This window comes from Colletes gigas, unplaced genomic scaffold (genome assembly GCF_013123115.1).
Source record: "Colletes gigas isolate AHSC1104 unplaced genomic scaffold, ASM1312311v1 Colletes_gigas_Sc00001, whole genome shotgun sequence".
In the NCBI taxonomy this organism is placed as follows: Eukaryota; Metazoa; Arthropoda; class Insecta; order Hymenoptera; family Colletidae; genus Colletes; species Colletes gigas.
Genome location: NW_025106630.1, coordinates 9,710,541 through 9,727,352, shown reverse-complemented (window position 1 = coordinate 9,727,352; position 16,812 = coordinate 9,710,541). Strand labels below are relative to the sequence as shown.

Here is a 16,812-nt window from a genome sequence, read left to right as displayed (position 1 = left end):
ATATGTACATAGAAAAACGCTTTATACTTTTAATAAAAATAAAGTTACTTAAAATCGAACCAAATCAGTCGTATTTACTTTGTGCCAGGAGAACATGATATCCGAGGAGGTGGCAGAATGTTTGGTGATTTCTTGTAACGGTGACGTCGCTTCCTAGATGTCCATTAAAATGTTCGGGTTAGCTTAAACAACAACCATGAGTATTGGAGTGATGTTTATTAATAAAAAATAAAATACATAGATAAGTACGTAAAACATGTATGAATTTGTTGACTCTGTTAGAATGGAGAATATTAAAATAAATTTTGGAAAATGGAAAGAGCACTACGTTTCTGGGTACGTGCCAGCACTCTTACGCGAGATTTAAATTTTAATGAATTTTTATGAATTTGGTATTAAAGTAAGAAAAGAACCTACGGTTTGGAACGCAGGTATTCAAACATAGTATCATAGATCTTCTCACTCGTCGAAAAGTACGAGTTCGTCGTGAACTTTCTCGGAACACGATCCGTCCATCGTGCCATATTCGATTTGTTTCTATACGTTGTCTATATGTCTCTGTGAAGGAAAGATCGAGGAACGTCAGTTTGGTGTCAAATGCGTGTGCGTTTTGCGTATATTTCTTTTTTCCACTGCAATTAGTAGCGACGATACAGAACCTTCAAGTAAAGCGAAAACAGAGATTAACATTTAAGAATAGTTAATAGATTAATCGCATCATCGTACGAATCAGTGCTATCGCGTTAATCGCATCTAAAACGTAAAAAAAAAAAAAAAAAAAAAATGTAGAAGAAGAATCGGAAAAAATGCCTTTTCGCAAAATAGATATTTCTGTGTTGTGCGCCCGTGATGGCGGGGCGAACGGTTCTCGATCAGACGAAAAGAATCGCTTCTCCGTTGGTTCGGGGCCCTACTTGTTTCATCCGAGCGTCGGTTCGCCTCGGCAGGCAGGTACGATTCGCGCAGAAGCGGTACGGCGATAGACTTTTAAGGCAATCGTTGCGGGTAGCGTAAACTCGTGTCTTTTCTAGGAAACTGTCTTATTCGCGGAGTGGTTCCCGGTTGCGACACCGAGCCGGAGAATCGAGCAATATTTACATCGTGATTTTTAATCTCCCCTAAACAAAACGAAAAAAAAATAAAAGAAAAAAAGAAACAGGCGTTCCTTCTGTTCGTTGCTCCTCTAGTAGGGCCCTTTGGATCGATTAACAGAACGATCGAGGATGGAGGATCGAGGGGGAAGGAAACGGACAACGAAAAGATCGGTCGGTAGTCAGCGACGCGGGATCGAGCGTACGCCGCCATCTTGAATTCGCAAGTACGCGTACACCCGCCACGGATTTCTTTCTTTCCAAGGGACGAGACGTTACTTTCGCGCGCGCACGTGTCTGCTGATAAACACCTAGCTCTATGGATAACGTAAAATTACAAATTACATTAATAATAAATCGTTATCGCTATTCTCTGTATGTAAAGAAACGTATTTACGAAAAAAGAGTTAAATCGATACAGCCGGAGTGGGGGCGCGAGAACGAGGCCCGTCGGTTTCCGTTACGCAGAGGTTTCTCACGCAAAACCGACGATTGTTCCCAAATAAATTTCTCTTTGGATCGCGCGTCGCGTCCGTTCCATATTACATGATTCTATGCGTTTTTTACAAAATAGTTCGATAATAATGTTAAGCTCTTTTACGGTCGATTAGTGCGGACGCGCCCGAGGAGGGCCTCGCTTCGATATCGAATTCGCGCTATGCTCGAAACGAGAGCCAATAACGACTGGTATCTCCCGAGGCGTCCTCGCGGTTCGAATCGTTATTACATATATGTATATATTAGATTATCCTAAGCGTTTCGTCGACGGGGATCACGTAAAAAGGATTGCCGATCCCGGCGTCGACGTTTGGCCTTTCTTTCGTGTTGACTATAAGGATGTCCGGCGACTATAATCGGAATGGTGCTCGTTGGTCGATCGGCGTTGGTCTTCCTTTCCGTTGAGTGGTCGGTGTCGTTGACACTGAGGTGTCCGAGGCCCCGGAAGGTTTCCTCGACAGCTTCAGGGATGGTGGCAGCGGCGTGCTCGAACCGCTGGACGGTGTTCTCGTTCTAAGAAAGCATTAGAATTAACGTGAAAGGTTGCTCTTCCCGCCTAATGGCGTCGTTTGTTAATCGCGACCGTTTGGAACGATCGACAAATGGACGATATCACGCACAAATACGCAGCCTGGTCGGCCCGGTGCGTTGAAAACTGAGCAACGGACTGCTTAATTCAAGCAAGGGCGATAAAGTTTGGCTGGTCAAGGCCACCGAGCTATCCCCCATAAGGAATGGTCACCATTAGTGGGCATTCAAACGTCTATTCTTTTCGAAACGAACAAACTAATCTCAACAGCCTCGAGTGGCCAGATTCTTTCGCCCTTACTGACTGTGGTATCGGTTGGAGACCGATTATCCCGTGTACCCAGATACTAGCCAGCTAATCGGGTACTCGGGTACCCGATAAAACCGATAGAGCCACCGATCTTGTCCGTTCTGGTCCTCTAGGTACGGTTCGCGCGATCACCAACGACAAGCGTCACATACAAACCACAGTAAACCGAGTCAGAGCGAAACGATGATTACCTATTTTGTTTAACGGCCGAGGAGGTGTTAGTCGCTGAATTTGTACACACCGAGCTGCTCCTAGTGTTAGAAAACAAACACGACACTGAATTATTAACGTGTCCCCCAAGCGGTGCAGTGTTAACGGCCGTTAATGGAGCGGAAGCTGCAAACTAAAATAAAACGAACACGAACACACTAACGCTTCGACGAAGCTGACGCATTCGCTACAACGAAGTTCTATGCACCGTTGGTTTCATCGTCGAACGAGCGTGTTCGTCGAAACGTCGCAAACGTTAACAAACGAGCAAACAAAACGTCAAAGTAAAGGAACTGTCCGCCGTTTTTGTCGGGTATCGTTTCGACAACGGTAAAAGGACAGAACAAAACAGATACTTGTGCATCATGCATACCAAGCACACAGTGCAGAGATAGAAAAGAAGGCTAATCGTGTGTTAACAGCAGAGGAAACAGTACGGTCATACCCGGTAGAATCGGTAGAAACCGTCGAGTTGTTGCTTTGCGTAGAATGAGTGGATATATTGCTGGTCGTCGATTGCGGGGATTTAATATCCGAGCCGATGTACACGGGAATCCTCGAGCGGCTAAACCATCACCATCGAATCATCAGTTTAACGTTTATCACTATCGAGAGATTCGCAAACAACCGACCGGAACGACGACGAACACGGGCGAAAAATCCACGGATGAAAAGTAAACGAATAGAAATGAAATAAATAATTAAATTGCCTCCACCACTGCTGCGAGCATTACACGACAGATGTATGAATTTAGAAAAGTGATTATTAGCGTCAAACTGTTCGAGACACCGTGACGCAAGCGTCCCAGTTAGAAATTGCCATAGATCGTGTGGTACGAATAGATCAAGCGAAAGCCAATCCGCCAGTTCCCGAGAATGGATTCCGTAATCGTTAATTTAGGTTTACCTGATCGGTGTTCCGACACCAGTCAGGGTTGGAATGCTCGAAGCTCTATGGATTGTGCCAAACCTAAAAAAATGTTATTAACCAGATTTTATGTTAATCGTTAACTAACGCGTGAGAACCGTGTGTGCGTTAATATGCGTGGGCACCGGGCGTTCTAAATCGCGTCGTTCTTCTCTCAACCGGGTCTCCCGTTACAACAGGGGAAAACAAAAAAAAGAGAAACAATATTCGGCAAGGCAGAGAATGCCGGTGGGAGGATGAAATAAACACCGGTGAAACGTGCACAATCGCGACACGTCGATCAACATTCATTCCTAGATCGTAGGGTACGAGATGCGAATACGTCACGATACACGTACGGTCGTCGTTAATCTCTACAACGAAGTACGATGCGATACAATCATCATCAATATCTAGATTCGACAAGATGCGAGTTAGTCGTTCTTAAGTAATTTCCATTTCATGGTTTCGTTTCTTTGGTATTCAAGTGAACACACGAGGAAGAGCAGGTACGTGTGTACAAACCTCGCGGGAACGCCACTGGCTGGACTAACTAGACCGGTGGGCGTTCGCGGCCTCGAACTTGAACCGTTCACCGGCGTTCCAAGTCTCTTTCCGGACACGCTGTTATGTCTGCTGGAGGTCGGCGTGTTCCCTGTGGTACTCACGTTCGTCCTGCGCGGAATACGGCTCAGGTTGGTCGAGTCATCTGAAAGTAATTAACTTGTTCACTCTGCGGTAAGGCCGTTCACTACGTGTAGGCATAATGTACGAAGAAGAAAGGTGTACTTTGGACAATTCTTTACACGTAGACAACCGTGTTTGTCTATGTGAACGAGACTTTGTAATTGAGGTTCTATACAGTATGAAATACGCTTAAAATACAATTGAAATCGGCCCCCTTTTGGGATACATCGAAGCCTTGGAATCTTTCACAGTCTGCTTAAGATATCTCTTGATATTTCTGACCGTGTCCCGTACTTTATTAACCAAAATTTAAGTCTCCAGATTGAAAAGGGTAAAAAGTAGAAGCAGACGAGGTTCAGATTCCCTACCAGTGCTGTCGAGCGACTGAGTGGAACCGTAGCGACTCGGGGGTTTGCTACCCTGTCTGGAGGCGGGTCTGCTTCCGGGTCTGCTGGTCGGTCTGGACGCTGGTCTCGACGCCGGTCTGCTCGATGGACGACTACCGCCTGCAATAAGATTCGTATTAAGGAGTTGCTTGGCAAAGGGAATTCGTAAATTGAACAAGGAGCTAATTTTATTTATGATCGATGATAAGAAAGGAACTGACCGGGCGTGATGGTGCTTCTGTAGGGTGTGCTGGTCTTCCTGGCGGAGCCAATTCTGAAGGAACTCTCGTTGTCGCTCAGGCTGTCCGGCGTCCCGGCGCTCAGAGAGGAGCGCGACGCTCTGGACTGTCCCATAGGAACGCTTCGAGCGCTTCGTTCTCTCACCTACGCGACAGAAATCTCGGCTCGAGTAAACGAAACGATGGGAATCGGTACAGAGAGATGCGTGTAGAGACAGATAGGCAAACAAACAGATAGACAAACAGCAAGAGTTCTTCGAACGGTCGACGCGCTAATGCGGCGCGTCGATGCTGTTAGTTACAAAGCGATACGCGCCGAATCGCGGGGCGGAAGGAAGCAAATTTAATTTAAACAAAAAAGAAACATTAATTATTGGTATTTGTAAAAAAAAATTCCCTTCAGCCGCGCGATCCTTTCGGGCGGTATCGCGCGAGAAAACTTGGCAATTTCGCGGGTGCTGCTCGGTCGTTCGTTTAGAACCTTTCAACGCCACCGATGCGAACTAGAAACCGATCGATCGATCGAAGGAAAACAAGAGCGTCGAGAAAATTAAGAAAAAACAAAAAAAAATATAGACAACCGTTGACGAAGAGAGCGATTATACGTCTAAAAAAAAAACAAAGATCCATGCAAACTTACCAGAGGAAGTTGGGAGAGATAGAGTAGCTTATGGTGATTCGAAGTATCTCCGATCAACGCCACTATGCACGCACCAATACAGCAATACAGGAGATCGTTATGCACATATCGATACAGTATCACACCGTATCCGCGGCACGCGAATCGCGTTACGTCTCGCGAGAGAATCGCCCGTTCGAAACGCTCGACACCCTTTCCAGACGCCATTCGACATCGACGTGTCTGCGTTCGCGTCTACAGGGGTACCGATCGTTCGTTCGAACCTTGCTACAAAAATCCCGGTTCGTTCTACGGGGGAGGGGGAAATCGTTCAGAGGCATCCAATAAAAATCAGGCTGACGGACGTGGAAACGAAAAAGAATAACCCGGAAGCTACTGGCGGGGGTGGACTCGACGGAACGTTCGGCGACGCGGCGAACGAAAACGGAAACGGGGACGCGCGAAACATGCGCAGTTTCAATATTAAATTAGGTTGGTGCATACCGAACTTCTTCGGACATAGAAACGATACAGAATATTCCTGTAAATATATAATATGTAATATTACGTTACAATAATTTTTTACGTAGGATTTATATAAAAAAAAGTATGATGCCGCAGTCATAGTACATTCATTTTCGTTTGATAGTTTCCTCCTGCAGTTATGACCCGGTCACGCTCCAGAGACTTTTAACGAGTATAGCAACTACTGATGCAAAGTAAATACTAACGATGTGGACATCCTGAGTTTTTAAAGTCCAGTTAAGGTTTCTATAATTATGTTTCTGTTGTATTAGTTTGTTAGGGAAGTATCAGTCTGATAACATTTTTGTTGAAGAAATTGCGTATGCACCAACGTAAAGTGACGTTCCCACGGTCTAAAGTCCGAAATTTTGATGCAAAACAGTGATCAATGATCGAGATGAAGTATATTATGAGAAAACGTGGAGTTACCCCATTCCAGTGCAGCGCGTTGGATGCGCGGGGGAGGGTGATTCGATGGATCCAGACGCACCTAAACCGTGAGAACATAATCGCCAGTCGTCGAGCTACGTAATCTACCATTTCTACCGCATGCATGACCGTCGATGAAAGCTATGCTATGTCGACGGGGGGTGTCCCGTACGCGGGCACGCGTTACTGGCATTGCGATAATCGAGACGAGCGGCGGGGGATGCTGAGGGCAACGGCAGCGACAGCAGCAGCGCAAACTCAAAGACAAAGATCTATGGTGGGATCGCAGGATCGCGAGATCGATACGGTGGTCGGTCGTCGTGAGGCAACGAGCAACAGAGACGCGTTCCGTCGGTCGTCGCACGATGCAGCGGAACGTAAGCGCACTCGAGAGGCAAAAACCAAAAGAAAGAAAGAATAAAAAAAAAATACGAACAGGAAGAAAAATAAAAAAACATGAAAACCAACAAAAAAACGAGAACAGAAAGATTGTGAGAAACGTAACGGAATACACGATAAGATTATCGGGTACACCGTGTGTCACACCAACGACAGCAGAAATCAGAGAATAGAGTTCTTATTTACCCAATGATAAGAGGGGGCGTGCATGTGGAGGGGATACGAGCACGGGAGGTCCTCCTTTTGCCTCAAACTCTCAAATATCGGCGTCAGCTGGCTCATAAACTCCTCCGCTACACCACAAACGAAAAGTTTAGGAATGTACCACCGGGTCGTACGTGGCGAACCGTTCTTCTCTCCCGTTCGTCCGTCGATCGAGCGAACGCTGAAGGCCTCGACCCGATCGACAGACCGATTATCAGGTCGCTCGAGCCGACGATGTCGGGTCGCGAATCACAGAAAATAGACAAATAGAAAATAGAGTGATAGACAGAGAGAGAGAGAGAGAGAATCTCGTGAAATCGCATCTCCTGAGGTGAGGTACTATTCCCCCGGGCGATACGCCAAGGGATCGATTCACGGCACGACCTTGATATTCCGATTCGAAGACGCATATCAGCGTGGCTGGGTGGGCTGGGGGATGGGGGGCCAGGACGTTTTGATCGGGGTGGACGAGGCTGAAAACTGAAAGGGAGCTTCGGGGGGGTTGGAACCGATTCGGAGAGAAGGGTGACTGAAGCGACTACCTCGAGGTGCGTGGGCGGTCTACGGTAGCTCTAGGTGTGCGACGACTGCTACCGTCTTTAAGCTGACATGCTCGCATGCGGAGGATAAAGAAAATAAATGTCAGAGCGGCCGGTTTGCGCTCTCAAGGCGGTCAGTACTTACCTCGAACGAGCGAGCACGATCAAGACTTCGACCGGGCGGGCAAGACCAAAGAGAAAGAGAATCGGGGATCGTCGAACCAGGGAACCTCCGAATCATCCTCTGATAAACTTGATATTACTCTGTCTCGAGATCGAACGCACTCCGGGACCACCCGTTGCGATTGGAAATTCAAAATGACCAAAAGTTGCTATCGCTCTTTCTAATGTTGGGAGTCGAGGAATCCTTCGTCTCGTATAACCGAAAATACAAAACGATACTCCGCAACTTTCGATCGATTGAACTTGCAACCTCTGAAGGAGGGTCGCCCAGAGAGATTCCTGTCCGATCCAGAGGACATATCGAATGGATCAACGAACGATCCAGCGATCCAGTTTGCATCGTGTCTCGCGGAATAGATACACGCGACAGAGAGTGTGCAAATAGAGATAAACGAAGTAAGTCAATTGTCCCTGGATGGATCGTGAACGCGAACGTGTCCAGACGCCGAGGAGGACCCGCGTTCACGATCCATCGACCGGGACGGAGAGTATGGTGACGTTACCTTGGTGATCGGTCCGGTATTCGCGGATGAGATTTGCGTACGCTGCAACGTCGAGGTCGGGCTCGGCTTCGATCTGAACGCCGTCATTGTCTGGCTGACGCCGTCCGCCAGTATGAATTGCTCTCGCAGCTCGATATTCGTTCTTCCCTTGGCTACAGTGGTGTGTTGCGTGCACGCAAGTTAGAAGGAAGCCGTTACAGGACATGTATGCCGGGATTTTAGGGGGCAAAGTACAGATAAATATTTTACAGATAGAAAGACAGAGAGAGAGATTGAGAAATAGTAACACAGAAATTAGGGGGGAAAATAGAGAAAAGAAAATACAGTTTTTGTAATTATTTTTTTTAGCGGAAAGTTTCAGAGAACAGGAGGTACGTATCGAAGGTAGTTAATAGAAAGTATAAGCGACGAGATACGGGTTATTTGCAGCGGCGTTGACGACAGCCAGGTTTCACCGTGATTCAACGCGATTTGCGCAGACAGAGAGAGTAAAATAGATAGAGTATACGGATAACAGCAACAAGTAATAGTAGCAGCGATAGTAGGCGACAGTTATTAGAGCGATGGCAGCGGCGTACACGGTATGTTTGTGTGCGAGTGTACGGTGGAAAACAAAGAGAAAAAAAATACAGTGTATTATAGATCGTTTGTTCGGTAAGAGTTGCAAGGTTCAATTAATGATCAAAGATTAATAAGAATAGACAAAACGTAGTGTCGAACAGGTGTCGTAGATACCGCTGTGATTTTCTACTCGCGTTGTACAATTAACGGAACGAAATAAGAGACGCGAGGAAGGCAAGAGTCGATTTATTCATTTCTCGTTAATTACGCTTGATACCGCGGAAAAGATTCGAATAACACGTGGGGGGGGTAGTGACATGCGAACATCGGCGTCGAAAGTCTAGTCGTCGACTGGTGTTTTAACGCGTTGAAAAATATCTCTTCCTCGAATACAGCGTTAGACTTTCGACGACGCTGAATCGGGGGTGGAAGAAACACCGCGTCGAACGTGGTTTCGATAAAGGTTGGTAACTCAAGGGGACGACATTCGGGAAACGAATCTCGTCGTTCCGCCGAACAATGAAATGGGAAATGATCCGTGGGGCAAATATGACTGTACTAATTGACCGGATAAAACGCAACGACGGACTACGCGAGTACGATTTATAGTTGTATTGTTACGGTACACTCAAAAAATTAGGTAATCGGTATTTGCATGCCACTTTATACACACACGTACACGCACGCACACGCAAGAGTTCTGCACGACAAACACGCGAAACGAACTAAGATACACAAGACTCGAAACTCGTTGCAAGGAAGCAAACGTATGTACACGTACAGATACGTATAATCATGCAGGATATACGAAAACGTCGACTTCGTGGCCAGCGCGATCTTGGTCCTTGCTTCAATCGCGTTACCGCAAAACGTTGTTTCATCGACAATAAATGTATCCACGAGTGGTGCTCGTACGGGCCACGAGTCGCAATTATTCCCATATAAAAATATTCTCACCGAGCGGACACCAACCCTCATGTTGTTCCGGTTTGTTAGGGTCCGGTATCGGCATTAGAAAAACTTGACGAGTTAATCACGATTTTAGGAGTTTAGTGATGGTCCTTTTTCTTTTGTAAGTTTTACGAAGGCATGCAATATTCATAAACTCGATGCGCAATTAAAAGAATACACGTGATGTCGGAGAGGTACGTCACCAAAGTTGTGCGCAATAAAACGAGATGTTTCGATGGAACCAGACGGAGACAATTATGTTCTGGGAGAAAACCAGGGATTGGCAGAGGGATCGGACAATTGACGTTAGACTAATGACAAGCGATACGGAGTCTCCTAAAGTACCAAGATACTCTATTCGCTATGGTATTCGAGCGAACGATCGCGTTCCACGAACTTTCTTACGATATAACAATATTTTAACTTGGAATAGGAACATTTTTATTTAATTCCGAGCAGCGTGTTGAAAAGCTCGATTCGCTCGTGGAACGCAATGGTTCGTTTAACGTTAGTAACAAAGCCAACACGAAACCTAGCAAATACGCAAGTAAGATACGCGCGAAGCGGAGATCAACAAGTATAACGAGCGCACGCTTTCTTCTTGTTCTTCTTCTGCTTATGTACATACACGTATGTTAAAAGTCGTGAAAGGTCGGTTAATAATATTAGTCACGCTCACATTTCGTACCTCAGGAGCTGAGATCGTACACGTAAGTGAATGCACTAACGAAAATGCGATACATGAAACATATGCTCGCGCGGTCTTGCACGAAGAGACACGACGAAGGGTTTTGGTTGATGAGAGAATTTTTCTTTTTAGCGAATGAATTTTAGTATGGAGATGTTACGCGAATGAAAGTGCGAACACGAAATATTCCCGAGGCAGCGGGAAGCGAACGAGTATGATTTAGTACCGGACAGGGGGGGGAACGAATATAACACAAACTCTGGCAGAACTCAAGGTAAAAAGCACGCAACGTTAGTTCGAACGCACAATTCCATAAAAAGAAGAAAAAAAAACCAGTCGATTCAAACCCACACGCGTCTCTAATTCGGTGAAAGAAACATAAACGCGTTTAGCTGCCTCTTTGGATAGGGAGAAGAGAGGGGGCCAGGAGAGAATGAAGTAATCGTTCTTGATCGAGATCCGGTCGATCTGTGTCGCGTTCAAGGCAGACAAGGGACGTGTCGGAACGGTCGAAGGAAATTTCATAGCCGCGAGAGTCGTATTACTCGAATATTTGTCGTAAAAAATCATCGATTCCGACAGAATAATTCGACGGTAACGGAACAGAGAGAAAAAGATAGAGCGAATTTATGGGATGGATACTCACCGCGGCAAGGGTCATTTTTTAATAGAAATTCGTCCAAGGCTACCCATCCACCACCGACTCGTACCATCACGGTGGATCGTAAAATTCGAACCAGTCGTAATTTTTGACTGTCCCCGAACTAAAACGTTAAAACTCGCGTCAGAGAAAACGTCCACCTACGATACCCTAGGTAAACGAAAACTGTTTTCTGAACTCTGATCGCGTACCCTGTATTTTCCCTCGCCGACTTGGAACACACGGAATTTCTGGCGACAAGTGCACAGCATCACCAACCGTTTCACCTCGTCGTGGATCTTGTCCGTGTCGTTGTACGTTCTGCGCTCCTCCCAGTCGGGTCTCAGGGCGGCAATGAACTCTTTCCAGTCGATCAGTCCCTCCCCGTGGCGATCGAACAAATCCGCGACTGCTCCCATTTCTAACCGTGAAGTCTCAAATTCTACCAAGAAACGTTACAGGTATTAATTGAACTTTGGAACAGTATACACGGCGGCAACAAGAGGAAGAAACTAACTGGTGTTCATGATTCCTTGGATGAAGTCATCGCGCGGAATCAGTCCGTCGTTGTTCTTGTCCATCTTCCTGAAGAGGTCTGTCAACCTGGACTTCTTGTGGTTCATGAATTTCAGGAACTACGACAATTGCATTAGTTTTAATGTCATGAAGACTACGCGTACTTGAATGAAATAGATCTTCTATCATAGGTAGCTTAATTGTAAGGAATACAAACTATTGTTTATTAGCTATTGACACCCCTTACCCTCTTACGCCAGTCCTCCCAGCTGAAGTTCGCGACACGGTCTAATTCCTGAATGTAATTATACTTGTCCTGGAGTCTGCGTTGGCGTTCCCAGGCCAACATCCACACGTGTCTCCACCGGTCCCAGAGAAGCTTCACCCTCGGGCTACGGAACTCCGGTTCGGCGCCTTTGCTGTACACGGAGACAAGAAATGACAATTTTTCTCTCATTACGATTACGTAGTATCACATGAACCAAGCAGAAGAAGCAAAGAAAGCAAATGAATGACGAAGAGGATCATTACTACAAAGACCTAGGCACAAAGGGTCGCGTTAAAAACTATGGGGAAGCTTATCGAACCCACCTACGTTAGCCATCTTATGTAAACTTTTTCTATTGTAATTGGTTTCTAACTTCTTCCCCAATATTTTCTAAAACATTTATACGATCCCTCGTCTATTCATGTTTTAACGAACATTCTGATAAGTTGTTATAAACGAAGAATATGTATTTACAGCAACAATATTTATTAATGTATGAAATATTAGACTGAGACCATCTGCGACTTCCACGTTGATACGAATAGGCTCTTCATTTATTATTAATCTCCTTAAAGCTATAAGCTAAAATGAATGCACGTGAGAAATAGCATATTTTAAAGATCCTCTGACTAGGTGGGCTCGACGAGCTCCTCGCCTTTGGTCTTTCTAGAGTCAACGAACTCGGTTGTTCAAAACTATGGTTACACTATTTCTTTTGTGAAACGAGACGAACAAAATGTATCGAAGAATAAGAAAAGAAGAAACGAAGGAGAATCTATACTATTGTTGAATAATGTGATCGTTGTAACCGATTTAACTGCAAGCAAAAACCAAAATACTGGTGTGTGTTAGGGTTGAAAGCAGAGCATGAACAAGCAGAGAATCGAAGTGTGGATGTGTGTGACGAACCTTCCTTTGGGTGGGAAGCGTGGGCCAATGTGCGGCAACGAATCTGGCGTTCTCTCACGGCCCGGGCTGGCTCGGCTAAACAGGAACATGCGTCACATCACTCGACACTTCTACCAGACCATCGCGTGACGAAATTCACGGTTTTTCGTGCACCGATCGCCGTGTCCCAAGTCAGCGATCGGTCCTTAGGCTCCTTACAATACGAGCAAACGGAGAAAACAGGAAGGAGAATAGGTCGCTATCCTATTCTCTGTACTTACTACAGAACGTTTCGCAAACTCCGTCGCAAAGAATTTACAACTACCGATGAGAAAGTGAATTGCGGACGCGATTTAAAAAATTCCGACTAAAGTTTCCTGTTTTCTGTACGCCGTGAACGCGTTCCATTTGTCTTTTAATACACGAATCCAAAAGTTACTCTCTACCATGCTGCCTACAACGCGCATTCACTTTGTCGTATTCGCCCTTGGAAACACTGCTACAAAATAAACCGAATAGACTTCGACGGAGCGTGTAAAGTCAACAGCATAGACGAAGAGACCCGTATCCTTCGACGACGAACCTTTCTGTCGTTGTAGTTGCCCTCGCAGACGTCCACGATCGATCTTCAACGAAAACTTTTCACGCAGAAAAAGAACAAAAAAAATAAAAAAAAAAAAAAAATAAAAAAAGATCGGTATGAAACGCAACATGCACGGGCAAGTGTGACTTCCAATACGCCAAAGCTCACGCAAACGGAAAACAAAACTATGAAACAATAGAGTACGGTCGTCGAATGGTAAACCGGGTATTCGAGAAGCAAATGCAGGCGAGTATCGTTCGCTAACGATTCCGTCTACCTCGGAGGAGCGATGATTTTCCGACGAGCGCGATCCTTGGCGTTCCACCCGCGACAACTTGCTAAAAGAAGATTGTTGGGGACCAGGGCAAGAGAATAGAAAAGAATGTGAACGTACGTCGGCGCGGGTGACTTAGCCTTCGACATCTTCTTTGTGTCTTTGACTGTTTTGATCTGTCTGGCTTTGCAAACGCGATCGACCTCGTTCTGCCTTCGACTAGTGTTCTCCATGAACTCTCTGTGATCCGCAATCAGCATCTCCAACGTAGCCTTGTCGTCCGGCAGAGGCTCGGCCTCGAGCGCGTTCAGGGTATTCTCCAGACCTTCCAGCCACGAAAGTAGCTCTTCCAAGAGATTGTCTAGGTCCTGAAAGATGCAACAAAACATAAGTACCATGTGACATAAACTTCTGTATTCTTCCTGAACTTTTTAACGCCTTACCTGAAGTCCTCTCATGTGGTTCTCCAATCTCTGATTCCTCTGGTGAGCCCAGGTGGCCACTTCGTCCCACCTGGACTGAATGATCGTGATCCAGTGCCTGATGACCAGAACGCCGTCCGGGTGAGCTTTCGCGAGAATCGCGTGAGCCAGTTCCAAAGTCTGATCCTTCTCCATTTCTTTGGTACGCAGTTCGCGCAAGAACTTCTCGTGTTCCATCAACTGATTCCTACTCTCCTGCTCGTCCTCCGGCAGCTGCCCAGCGAACCTCAGCTTCATCTCGGCGTCGCTCAGCCATTCGAGAAGCACGTGGACCGCCTTATGCAAACGTTCCGCTTCTCTAAGCGCGTCCTCGAGACGGTCCGTCTTCTCGGAGGACAATCGGGACACCGTGTTCCAGAGGTCGTTCAGTTCGGCCAGCTGAGATCCAATGGCGGATGCGTCCTCGGGCGTCGCTTTGCCGAGCAACTCTCGACCGGTTTTTATAACAGACTCCATCTGAGAGGCTCGAGACTCTAAGTCCTTCTCGAAGGTCTTGTGCTGTTCGACCAAGTTCACCACGGTGTCCAAGTCGCCGTGGAGCGGTCCTGTGTTCGCCAGTTGTTTCTCGGACTTGCTGAGCCACTCGAGCAACGCTTGAATGGCATCCTTGAACTGTCCAGAGAATAGCAGAGCCTCCTCGAGCTTCCTCTGCCTGTCCACGCACTTGCCGCAAACGGTGGTCCACTTGTTCTTCAATTCGTTCAAGAGTTCCTTCAGAGCGAACTCGTCGCTCTTGGGGGCCTTATCCTTCAACGTCTTACCGTTCTTCATGGTGGTGTCATAGGTGCCCTGTTTCGCGCTTAACGCCTTCTGTAATTCGCGGTGTTTGTTCAGTCGCGTCTTTATTCTCTCGGGATCGTTTCCACCGAGGCCACCGTCAGCCGCAACCTCGTCCAAAGTTTTCTCAGTCTCGTCCAGCCAGTTCATCAGGCTCGACCAAGCGTCGTGGAACTCTCTGGCCTCCTTGTAACCGTGATCCAAACCCCTCGTTCTCTCAGCAGACTTGGACACTACCCTCTCCCACCTGTGTTGCACGCTTATCAGCAAGTTCTTAATCAGAATTACGTCTTGTTTTTGGGAGAAGTACTTCAAATGAGTTCCCTTCTTGTCGAGATTCAGCATCGTCTCGCGATGAACTCCCACATCCTTCTGGAAAGACTTGTGCTCCTCTATTTGGCCAAGTATGGTCTCCATCACCCTCGACACGGGTTTCAGGTTGGTCAGAATCTTCTCCGCGTTGGTCAGCCAGTCAACGAACGCCTGGAGCGCGTCGTGGAACTCCGTGGCTTCCTTCAGCGCGATCTCCAGCTTGATCTTCTTGTCGCTGGCTCGTGCCGTGACGTTGTCCCAGCGTTGTTTCAAGGTCTTCAAGTTGTGGTTCAGTCCTCCGGCGCTGTGCGTGTCGGCTCGCTTCAGATACTCCTGACCCTGCTGAAGAACCGTCTCGACCTTCGGCCGATTCTGCTCCAACTCGTTGTAGACTTCCATGAATCGCTCTAGCTGTTCCGAGGCCGTTTCCGGAAGTCCTCCGACCGGCTTGGAAGCCACTATGGTGTTGTCCACGTCGCCGAGCCAAGACAGAAGATCCTGTATCTCCGCGGTGAAGGACTGCGCCTCCCTGAGAGCGTCTTCCAGCTCTCGTTGACGATCGGCAGCGCGTTGAAGCAGATCGCGCCAACGACGGTTCAAAGTACCCAACTTCTCAGCCGTCGTCGACGCTTCCGCTGTTCCCTTCCCGTCCTCGATCAGCTGTCTACCAGCATCGTTCAGCGTGTCGACGCTCGTCTGGTGAGCTTGAATATCGTTCACCAACACCTTCAGCTTGGCCAGCTCCACTTCGATCACTTGTGGATCGCCAGCCACCGCTTTCAAATTGTCCAGAGTGTCGTCCGTCTTCTCGATCCATACCAGAAGCTCGTCGAGCGCATGTTGGAATTGTCCTAACCGCAACAGAGCGTTCTCCAGGAGTCTCTGCCTTTCGACCAGGCCTCTGAGCAATCCGTCCCATCGTTTGTTCACGGCTCCCAGCGGCTCTTTGATGGCGGCTGCTTGCTCCGACGATGTCCTTTCCGTCAATTCGGCGGCTTGTCTGAAACGTCAGGGGAGAACGTTGGAAACGATTCACACGGATCTTTCGATACGATCTGTACGCCCGAATGTGAGAAAGCGTACACCATGGGGAGATGCTTGTAAATAAATGGTACGGCCGTTACTTAGGACACGTACGTTTAATTCGATGTTTAGTCAGAATGAACACAGGGTCGACGAATCTACGGGAAAGGAGTGACAGAACTATGGTCGAGGCAGAAAATCTTGATCGCGCGAGGTCGTTCGACGGATGGAGCCAGAAACCAGAAATGGAGGATAGTCGATAGTCGATCGACGACCTCGTGCGATCGTTATTTCCCGTCTCGGTTTTAATCCGACCGTGAGAGGAAAACGCTGCGACTCTCGTCCATTCTCGAGTCTCTAAATACCTACGAATGTGGCATGTTTGTGTATGTAAGTAGAACAGGCACGTCACGAGCCAGGCAGACAGGCAGGCAAATACAACGAACCTCCGACGACAAGAACAACTCTGTTCGAACAACTCCAACCATCACAGAGAGAAAGAAAGTTAAGGTTTTCGATTATTTGATCGCGAGCAAAGGGGGGTATTACGGTTGTTACGGAGATTACGAGATTAAAGGGTGGTCCACATTCG

The 16,812-nt window shown here is 47.1% G+C and overlaps 1 protein-coding gene across 1 annotated transcript in view; it reads right to left on the bottom strand.

The window, feature by feature from the left end:
* Positions 1 to 212: 212 nt before the first annotated feature.
* Positions 213 to 16,812, bottom strand: part of LOC122396506 (microtubule-actin cross-linking factor 1) — a 66,891-nt gene continuing 50,291 nt past the window's right edge. Inside the window, exons 29-44 of the mRNA XM_043395037.1 lie at positions 14,070 to 16,197; positions 13,747 to 13,994; positions 12,791 to 12,865; positions 11,861 to 12,032; positions 11,615 to 11,732; positions 11,310 to 11,539; positions 11,104 to 11,221; positions 9,776 to 9,838; positions 8,258 to 8,409; positions 4,839 to 5,001; positions 4,600 to 4,737; positions 4,070 to 4,253; positions 3,545 to 3,607; positions 3,083 to 3,202; positions 2,619 to 2,678; positions 213 to 2,102 (exon numbers count right to left, since the gene is read on the bottom strand). Of these exons, the coding sequence (XP_043250972.1) occupies positions 1,940 to 2,102; positions 2,619 to 2,678; positions 3,083 to 3,202; positions 3,545 to 3,607; positions 4,070 to 4,253; positions 4,600 to 4,737; positions 4,839 to 5,001; positions 8,258 to 8,409; positions 9,776 to 9,838; positions 11,104 to 11,221; positions 11,310 to 11,539; positions 11,615 to 11,732; positions 11,861 to 12,032; positions 12,791 to 12,865; positions 13,747 to 13,994; positions 14,070 to 16,197 (4,195 nt within the window). The 3' untranslated portion in view covers positions 213 to 1,939. The remainder of the gene's footprint in view (positions 2,103 to 2,618; positions 2,679 to 3,082; positions 3,203 to 3,544; positions 3,608 to 4,069; positions 4,254 to 4,599; positions 4,738 to 4,838; positions 5,002 to 8,257; positions 8,410 to 9,775; positions 9,839 to 11,103; positions 11,222 to 11,309; positions 11,540 to 11,614; positions 11,733 to 11,860; positions 12,033 to 12,790; positions 12,866 to 13,746; positions 13,995 to 14,069; positions 16,198 to 16,812) is intronic.